Here is a 10,719-nt window from a genome sequence, read left to right on the forward strand (position 1 = left end):
CAGTTGTTGTCCTCAACTGATATTTACACTCGTCATCAGCTTCAAGAGACCCAAAATGACCCACCTCTTGTCCAATTCCCTCATTCTCAGCTTGCTATGCATGCTCCATGCCTTGTCGAGGATCAGGCATTGCATTTTCCCCAACACTCAATTGCATAGACATTTTCAGTTGCTGTCCTCAACTGATATTTACACTCGTCATCAGCTTCAAGAGACCCAAAATGACCCACCTCTTGTCCAATTCCCTCATTCTCAGCTTGCTATGCATGCTCCGTGCCTTGTCGAGGATCAGGCATTGCATTTTCCCCAACACTTTTGTGAACTTCCAGATTAAGAGACATCATTCTTGCTTGATCCCATCTCACTATCTAAAGACATTCTTGTTGTAATGCTCAGTTGAATACAATTTCAGCACTAAAGTAAAGCTTCTAACCTTCAATCACGTGCCTCAAGCCCACCAATTCAAAGGAATTGATGGTATCCCAACGATGGGACCATTAAACCAGCCTTCCTTCTCAAATAAAGTGGTAAATAACCTAATTTAGCACTAATTACAGCAAGGATAAAATTCACATAAACTAAAAATGCACACTTTACCACTTTCATATCTTGGACATTGGACACCCTATTGGCCCCAAAATTGGCACCCCTTGCGGTGTTTCTTTATCTTATATTGCAAATGAAAGAGTAAAACTGAGATCCTCTAACCTCCTTCGCTAATCCAAGTGTCTCTTGCTATCAAAACTGACTAAGCCTCCAAACCAATTTGCCCCTTGGTTTGCTTGGGGATTGGCCTTCACCTTGCTCCTCGAAAGACAAATTCAACCTCATATCTCATATTGCCTAGTTAGCTGCTCGAATCTCCCTGAAATTTCTCAATTTCAGCTCTTGGAATTCAAGTCCTAGCCCTCAATTTTGAGCACGCACCCCGAGGCGGCTGTCAAGACCCTGATTTCTATTGTAAATTAGGGTTTACAACAAAGATTGACTGAAATCTCTTTCTCTGATGGCTCAAACTACTGGAAAATGCTGAGATAACTTGAGAAATGACTGAAGAATGAGAGAGAATGCTATAGAGAGAGAAATTTCAAAGTTTCGTCGCGAGAAACACTGAAAAAACTGTTGCTGCCTTGCTCAAACATCTACAGCTTAGGACAACTCGAAAGACTGCTGCCCCCTCCTACATGCTATCACCTACACCAAAAAGACCTTGGGCAACTATCACCTGCTCCTAGAGGGCTCCAAATTGCTATCACTTGTTATAGGACTGATCCATAGTTGCTGCAAATCACATCAGTAGCCTCTCTTTGCTCTCTAACAACCTCCATCTCTCTCCTAGGCTATAATGTAAACTAACTGAATGGCTAAGAATCAACCCCCAAAAAAGTTTTATCGGTTTGCATGTGCATTTTTGCTAAGTGGCAACCTTCTAAACCCATTTTTCAGCATTATTCAGCTATTTAATTAATTTTCAAATTTAAATAATCCTAAAAATTAATTTCAACCCTTCTAACCCTACCCAAAATTAAATGTGCCCATCCATAATTTAATTGGCTAGCCCATTTGCAACCTAGAGCGGTCCCCAACCTCTATTGATCCTTAGACTAACATTAATTAATTAATTAATACTAGTCCCTAGAGCCACCACTAACACTTATTGGCCAAATTACTCTGCTAGGGTAAAAACTCACACCAACTGACCCCCAAAGCCTAGCCACCATAACTTATCACAACTTTTGCCTTTGACACCCACTGTATTGTCGAGATCCTTGGTTTGTTACCATGAAATAACTGCCATGTATATCACATGTACTAAACAACCTTGCACATTTGATTAATATCTTAATCAAATGTTATCGGCAAGATTAAAGCATCTCAAAATTTCACATCCCTGTGACACTCAAAGTGGCTAGACAATAGGGCAATAGCAATGGACAAGATGCTAGGGGCTAGTGATGATGTGGCAACAATCCTAATAGGCTAGACAACGAATGGAGGGAGAGTTGATGGTTAAAACCTTAAAGACAAGGGATGAGACTGAATGGTGGGCAGCTTGTTTATTTACAGATGAGTATACCCCTCCGAATTAGGGTTTGGCTTACAGGACACGGAAACTCTCTAGGACCATGTACCATTTAATGAAACTTTTGGTAATTTACATGTTTTGGGACTATTTCAAAGAGCTAATCAATTTGTAATGTATTTTTAGCTGAACATCAACCGCTACCAACTTTCTAACATCATCAAAGATTGCCAATTGTATTTTGGTATCCATTCAAGATGCACCACACTCTTAGAGCTATCATCGCGATCTATAACTCTTCTTCTAGCTCATCTCATCCCTCATCTACCCGAGACACAAGGGTTTGAGGCCCATTGTATCATACCAACATCCAGCCTGATCATTCATTCATCCATCACTCTAAGTTCTCTTCTCCTTGAGATCTATTGCTTTCATTGTGTTTGTCATATACTTTGAGTTCTTTATCTCTATTCAAGCATTTATTTGCAAGTCTCTTCTTAAGTTTCAATGGGAGTGCAAATGCCAAGGCAAGGTCTCCCCTGCCAGCTTTTATACTCTTTCCTCCCATATTATTAGTACCTTCACATCCCTCCAAATTTGTCTGCCAACTTAGCAGCCCGAAAGAATAATAACTTCTACTAGTTCTCTTTAAGCCTCACAACTAAAGATGACACAAAAGAGATTAAACTTAAAAGATAGCTTATTTACACTAAAAGTAACCTAGTGATCAGAAATAATGACAGCAGCTGTCAAGGCTTTGGAAAAACATGTCTTGGATGAAGACCGAGTGGGAATGTAAGCCAACTTCCAAGGCAGCCACGTGAAGCACAGCTTAGCCATACAAAAGTATAACTTGGAAACATAAGCAAATTATGTTCAAGATAGCATATCGCCATCTATCTTAAGGACCATATCCATGTAAATGAAATCATTAGATAGATTACATTAAGTTTATCTTTTTGCTTAGAAACAATTTCTAGGGGATGGGAGGTGGGGGTGTTAGCAAACATGTTATTTGTTGTCTTCTTCTTGGATATCTCCCACTTATGAGCCTCAATTTGAGTCAAGACAGGGACTTTGGGAGCTCTGTCACTGTTTTAGTCTATCATTCATTCTCTCGTGTCCATCTTCTTCAATTCAGGGCCCAGGCTGTTAGATGGAGATTAGAGTCAGTTCTCCATTTTCTCCCACCAGACAATTAAGCCTGTTCACACTGCACACTAATGTTTGGTGGTGCAATTGCAATTTGCCACTTATGCCATGCGCCAGCTGGTCATTTTATTGCAACCAGTGGTCGACCAAATCAGCTGGTAAGACAACATTTTCAACAGGTCGGCATGTTTGCTGGTCATCCTCTACTTATAATTGTCCCATTTTATGCCTCCTACATCTGACACATTCCAGTCATCATTATTCTCCCACATCTTCCTCGGTCAGATCTGCTGCCATCAGTCTGGCGGCCTCACTGATGCACCTCCACAGCGTGCAGGGGCTGAATGCATGCCCGCTTTGGTGAGCCGGGTGTGGGGGGTGTAGGGGGGTGTAAGGTAGTGTGTGGGTGGTGCGTTTTGAGTTACTCAAAGGCCATAGGCATGACCTTTTGTCTGTCTAATTTAGAGTCTAACAGTTGGTCATTTACTTTGTATTCTTCTAGGATCTAAACCCTTCTCAAGTTACAAAGGTAAGAAAACTATGAAATGACCACAAGTTTTCACAATATGTATCTATAGTGATAACTACAGCAGCATGAAAAAACAATGAAAATACACCCCAGATTATAATATTTCCTAATATAAAATTGAGCACATAAAAACGAGGATGTCAGATGCTTAAAAATTGTTGCAACACTTGTCAGTTTCAAATGCTAAATGCTCTGCTTCACTTAATCCACCATGAAAGCTGATAATTATAAGGTTTACCATAGCAGAACATTGAAAACATGCCCTAGATGCTAGAATTCCCCAAAATAGAAATGAACAAGAAAAATAAGAGCAATTCAGAAGGTAAAAGTGTTGTTGCAAAACTCACCATTTTCAACTGCTAAATGTTCTGCTGCATTCAATCCATCATATATCAGCACTTTGTCCAGTATATCAAGTTGCCAGTCCTGTAGCAACACCCCTTCTTTTTTGTTGCATGATTTAAACTGAAGATCCATCAAAGAACACTTGGAAGTCGCACCAGTAAACCACCAACGTCCTTGCAAAACAGCTTCTTGTTGTGACGTATGTAGTGACCAAGGTGGTAAAACCACATACAACCCAACTTCTGAGACATAATGCAGGCAGCCCTGTGAATGAAAGATGATAACCTTTCCATCTTGCAGGCGATCCAGCTCTTCTTCTGTTGGCACACATGAACTTGACCTCAAATTGAACTTATTGTCATCGTAAAACTTCCCAGGCAAGCAAAGCATTCTGAAAATGAGCAGTTTTGAACTCTGATCTTTATCCTCAAACTGCAGCATCTGTGTTATCCCTAATCGGCTTAAAGAAAGAGTGGTACGAGCAGCCATAGAAACAGGTAAGATTATGTTTCGAAGTGGTTGACAAGAATCTCTCATGAATCGAGCTGTATGCAGACCTGCTCTAGTCAAATCTAATTTGCTGGAAAAACCACTTGAGCAGCTAGAAAGATAACCCCCAGAGGACCCAAGTATCCTATTTCCTGGCTTTTTTCTTTGAATATCTTTTGATCGAGAGTCTGGTGCCAAATATGACACAGGCAAATGAGAACCTATATCTGCTGCAGCAACTCCCCAAGTTGACGAACGCTCGTAAGGTAAAACCCCCTTACACTGAGGAGAACCTGACAGGTAGCTCTTTGTTGAAACAAGATAAACAATCCCTGAAGAGTCCATCACAGAAAGTAATGAGCAATCAGCATCTACAGCCAATTGGGTGAAGCTTTTTGAGTGCACATAACTTTGTCTTGGCAAAACATCTCTGTTTTGAGACTTTTGTGTGCCCTTTGCATCACTTGTATTCCATGCACTCGTATCCTGCTCAGAAAGATCTGTTTGATGAGTAGGACATGTTCCTTCAATATCAGTATAGGACAAACCACAGTGCTGCAGCACATCAACCTCCACAAGAATTTTGCCATCAGATAAACTCCAAATACATGCAATCCCTTTCTCATGTAAGCCAATCAGATTTGTACGGGAAATAGTAAATGTTGCCCAGTGATCTGCCCTGTGATATGTAACTCCTTGTCCAGGTTCTACTACAGAAGACCACACTAATCCCGAGTGTAAAACCTTGCAAATCAAAATAAAGAGCTTTCCTTCACCGTGATCTTTTAAGGCATTGTCTGCCAAATCTCTTTTCAAGAGCATCATGCCTAATACATCATATGATGGACCTGCAAAAACCTTACTAAACTTATATGCCTGCACAAAATTGGAATTGACAAACTGTCCTTCTGTACCAGGCTCAGGTATGGGGGTACTACTACCAGGACCTTTCCACTGATACTCTTCACAAAGTTCTGCCAGGGCTGAAAATGCAAGCGATTGGTAAGAGATGTTAAAAGAAACTATTCTTCTGTTAGGCATGTGGAAATCACCCACAAAATTCAGCTCTATGCCTGCTGCACTCTTCTGAACCTGTGCATCCATCAAACAAGTAATAAAATTTCTTTCCATACTCCCATTGCCAGGAAAGTGATCACCTGTGATGGAAGATGGATCGGTATCCACTCTTCCCCAATTCATCCATCTACCTGAAACAGTCCTTTTTTTACCTCGAACAAATGACTCTGGACCTTGTTCCCTATGGACGCTATGTATCAAGGAACCAGAACTCTCCTGCTTACTTGTCTCTCTTGCAAAGGCATGTACAAAGAGGCCCTCACTTCCAACCACAAACAGGAGCTCCCTAAACAAGACCACGTGCTTATCTGTACAGTGACCATCACCATTACAGCCCCAGCAATATGAAATAGCATCTGCAATAAAAGGAAAATGCCTTGTATTCATTGATGAAGAGCCATTGCTCGACAAGACCTCTCCTTCATAAGGGGACGTCACAGGCCCAGGAGTGATAGAGTGACCTGCAACCACTAGTCTTGAACTCCCCTTTGTCTGTGAAGTGGTATTAGGGGCATTGACAGTGGGAGGGGGTGGAGGCGGTGGGACAAAAGGTATTCCAGGAATAGTCTGTGAAACTGATCGCAAAGGAACAAGCATAAGCTCACCATCTTTGGAGTGAAGAGAGATTATATCACGACAAGGGGATAATGAAGCCTCTTTGAAGCTTGATATAGATAGGGGAGCTTGAGTCCACTTATGCAGTCGAAGAACTTGCAATGGCTCATGATCCTCTCCATTTTTGAAAGGATCCATCATGTGGTTTTTGGATTTAAAAGTGGCTCACGATGATTCTGAAGAAACATTTGCTGGCCAATGCAACTAACCTGTATGTATAACAATGCTTAGCAAATACCTCAGCATTCAAGTGGCATGTGCTCAGAAAAGCGTATGGATGCAAATATTTCAAAACACATCGAAGGTAAGATGATGATGCTCTCCTTTGTGCTTCGCTTGCAGGACACTGAATCAATTATGTCGATCCACAAAATCGAGGTTTACCAATCTCCAAGCCAACCGAATCATCCTACTATGTACGTCAATGTTACGCGACAACCAGCAAGGCAATTACTAGTGAAGTATGAAGGTGAACGTTTTAATCGCTTCTGTTGTGGAACTGGAAGTGAAGGTTCTTTGAAACGGACGTGCAAAGCAACCAAGATAGCGGAAGAAAGCGCCTAAGAAAAAAGAAGAGATGGAGTGAGAACCTGTAATCTGTGGCCTTGACAAGCAATGGAAGCGATTGCAGGAAAGAGAGTGAGCTTAATTCGCCTTCAGGAGAGTATGCCAATGAAAGTCAAAAGGCAGGCGAATCGAAGCTGAAGATCCACCGAGGGATCACGAGCACGGGAATGATGAACAGCTTCCTGTGCGCAATTTTCCTTCTGCCACTGCCGGACGTTTCTTCTTCCCTGGCAAGGGCCACTTGAACGTGTAGTGGAAGCAATGTCAAGCGGCTGGTGACACGCAACGGCTATCGCGTACGATCAAGAAGAAGGCCAGGTATTCACTTTTAGCCGATCGAGGACTACAACAGGACTCGAGGACGGTTATGTCGTTCTGTGCAAATCCTCGTTCGCCATAGCCAGACCTTTCGACTTTGCACAACAGCCACGTAGGTAGAGGGCTTTTACTTTCGCTGCGTCGAGTGTCTGCTCTCTACTCACCGAGACGTTGCCTATGTACACCCAAATCCTCAGGCTTACAGACTGTGACACTCTTGGACACGTCATTGTGTCTGTCACATTGTCTCACAATAGAGAAAATAGGCTAACCCCATAAGTTAATTTGTATGTCACACACTACGTAGAGAAAATAGGCTAGCCGCTAACCACATACGTCAACAAATTATGTTAGTCTATCACATTATGTCGCATTTTTCTCATAGAGAATCATGTTGTTAGGGCAATGCCACAGACAATACTCGCTAGACATGTAGGAAATAATGTGAGTTGCATGTGGCACCTTGTTTGGTGATGAATGTAGCATGATCCCTAGGATAATGCCACATGGAGTACTTGCTACAGTTCTGGTTAAGTATGACAACTAATGTGATCAGCATGTGTCTGCTTCCTAAACCCTCAAACTTGTTATAAAATGACTGACTCCACTAAATTTTAGAATAGTCAAGTTTAGCACTAGTATGTGGCATATTGTCTCTTCTCCTTTCAAACACAACCTTTTAGGGATCTCGTCACATCACAAGCATGAGTGAGTAGTAGTAAGATCATGTGCCCATCCACAAAGTGAGGTTACTAAAGGCTCATCTACTTAATAATTATGCAAGTGGGCAATGGATGTTTGTGCTTCTAAAGGCATTTACTAATTGCTAAAATATCGCATATTCTTCAATGAGCAAATCGATGTGTGAATGAAAGAAGAGCATGATATAGAGAGGAGAAAGAGGAGACTAAAAGAATAAGGAATGAAATAGCCTATCCAAACAAGCCTTTCAAGGTGGGTCAATTCTTGCCAAGCATCCACCCTATTGGTCATAATACCCAAACACTAGTACCTTTTGTTCCAACCTTTAAAAATGCATAGCTAAAAGCAAAACTTTGACTCAAAATAGGTTTTCTTCCACCCAATGTTGCATAAGACTTGATAAACTTCAAAAGCTTTGGTTGGGCACATTTATAGCACATACCATAGCTTTTAACCAAAAATTTTAAGAAGAATCTTGCCCTTGAGCATACATTACATCTTTGTAAGGGACCATCCACTCCATTGGTCAATTCCTTTAGTTCCAACCTTTAAAAACGCACATCTAAAAGAATAACTTTGACTAAAATAGGTTTTCTTCCACACAATGTTGCATAAAACTTGATATAAAAGTCAAAAGGTTTGGTTGGGGACATTTATAGCACATATCATGGCTTCTAACCAAAAAATTTAGGAACAATCTTGCCCTTGATCATACATTGCATCTCCATAAGCGACCATTTCCTTCTTTGGCAACATCATTTGTTGGGATCTATGTATCTTGTACATTCAGAAATACCAACTTATTCTGGCAAGAACCATTTAAGTGTTTTTGACTTGTCTCCCTCTGTTAATATAAGGGTCCCAACTATTTAACTATTCAAATACTTAATGGTGGACAATACTCCTTTTCTCGGAGAAGAAGCAATGATGGTATCTTTCATCTTTTTCTTGCTCGTGATTTTCAGTGCGTAAAGAGTATCAGGAAATAGATTGTTTCCCAATACTCTTTATCCTTTTCGTGGAGTTGATCTAATTTTTTGAGGCAAGTAAACACTTTGGATTTGAGCATCAATTGCTAAGTATAGCCAATAGTGTCATAATAGTAGTGATGCCCTTAATAGATGATATACACTTATGATTGCGTAGTTGCATTTATGGAAACTTGGGTTAAGGCATCTTTTATTTCCTTAAAGAGAACCCTCACATATAGTTTTATAATGTGTCAATCATGGTAAATGAAGCACAATGCAATATTATTATATGCAAGGAAATCTCCAATGTTCAAATTACAAAAATGTGCTCCCAAATTAAGCTACTCTTGTGATATATTAAGTATGACAATGTGTTTCCATAGGAGAAACAAGTAAAATGCATTTATTATCTACTAGTTAAACCAAGCCATGGTATTATAGATTGGCCATGAATATGTTTCCATCAAGATAATTAAGACAATTAAGTACAATGCATGTACTCTCAAACTCAACAATCCTCTCATACTTTAATTTTAGTATCAATGCTTACAAAATCAACCTTGACTACCACAATTTTACAAAAATAGAAAAATGTTAGCACATGCAATAATTCCCCTTTAGCAACATCTCTTTAATGACACAAATGCCCTCTCCACAAGGCATCATGCTTAAAGTCACCACTTCAAAGTGATGTGCATCTTTAGATGTAATCGAGTGACATACATGATGTGCATGAAAGATTCATAGTGCATGCAACTAGAATTGTCTAATCCTTGATGTCAAAGTGTACCCTTTTTTTTTTTAAACCTGGTCCTTAATGCACCGATGTAGTATCACAAGACATTCTTAGTCACCTTTTCCTCTCTCTTGCAATGCATTTGGCATAGTTGGACCATTTGTTTTTTGTTCTATTGCCTCATAATTATACTAATTACACTTGGCTTTGTGTGACATAGTAGTGACTTAATCATCTTAGGAACATCATGATGACTACTTTGCCCACACTTGGTTATTCTAACTCAATAAGAGGTGGCAATGTCTTGATCATCTTTAAAAGCAAAATGTATGAACATGACTACTTTACCCATCATCCTAACTTACACTTGCATTAGATCGAGGTAGCAAAGGCTTGATAACTAAATGCCATGCTATCCCATTTAACACAAGGTAGCCCTTCTCAAGGGAATGAGGACATGAACTCATCCAATTGATACAAGTTGATGTTTCCATTCACAAAGTGAAATGAATAGCATTCTAAAATGAGTGTGGCAATCCAACAAGTATATAGAATAATATGCACCCATACATTCACCCTCAATAGTGTGTTCTGATCTTAATTGTTTCCACAACTATGCCACACACATATTCTAGATGTTTGTACCTATCTTAAAAGTTATTTTATTTAAATAGATTGCCATGTTAGAAATGGCAATTTAATTCAATGAGCATGGAATGTTTTTGTTATATAGGGATTGCATTATAAGTATGGACATTTGCTAAGTTTGATCTACAAAAGTAATCTAGACAAGTCATGGTTACAAGTTTGCAGGAACTCAAGAAAAGTGGAGAAGTATGCACAACATGTCTCGAGGGCAAGAAGTGCTCATCATTCATCATGTGCTTTTGGTTCACATAGATTTTGTGTGTCATGATCTTTTGACAGCTCAAATTGTTAGTTGATTATTCTCCCAAAGTATAGGTTTATTTTTCAAAGCAAAAGTTGCCATGGTTTTTGAGCCTTTTTAGTAGCATACATTGGTTGAGGATAAGATTGGACAAGGGGGAAGAAGGGAAGAAGTGATAATGGTAGCAACTTTGAAACTTTTTTTGTAGATCAAACATATTTTATAGTCCTTACACCACCATTAATAGATCATGTGATGGAGAGGAAAACTAGTACACATTACCATGGCCATGTTGGGGTCATATGC

General features: G+C 39.9%; 1 protein-coding gene across 1 annotated transcript in view; it reads right to left on the minus strand.

Annotated features, from left to right (window-relative positions):
* Positions 1 to 7,307, minus strand: part of LOC148039768 (spatacsin carboxy-terminus protein) — a 151,449-nt gene extending 144,142 nt beyond the window's left edge. Inside the window, exons 1-2 of the mRNA XM_087693879.1 lie at positions 6,821 to 7,307; positions 4,052 to 6,439 (exon numbers count right to left, since the gene is read on the minus strand). Coding sequence (XP_087550005.1) covers positions 4,052 to 6,371 — 2,320 coding nt within the window. The 5' untranslated portion in view covers positions 6,372 to 6,439; positions 6,821 to 7,307. The remainder of the gene's footprint in view (positions 1 to 4,051; positions 6,440 to 6,820) is intronic.
* Between the last annotated feature and the right edge of the window lie 3,412 nt (positions 7,308 to 10,719).

The sequence above is a fragment of the Lygodium microphyllum genome, chromosome 2, assembly GCF_053477565.2.
Source record: "Lygodium microphyllum isolate KBCC chromosome 2, Lygodium_microphyllum_v1.1.10, whole genome shotgun sequence".
Taxonomy (NCBI): Eukaryota; Viridiplantae; Streptophyta; class Polypodiopsida; order Schizaeales; family Lygodiaceae; genus Lygodium; species Lygodium microphyllum.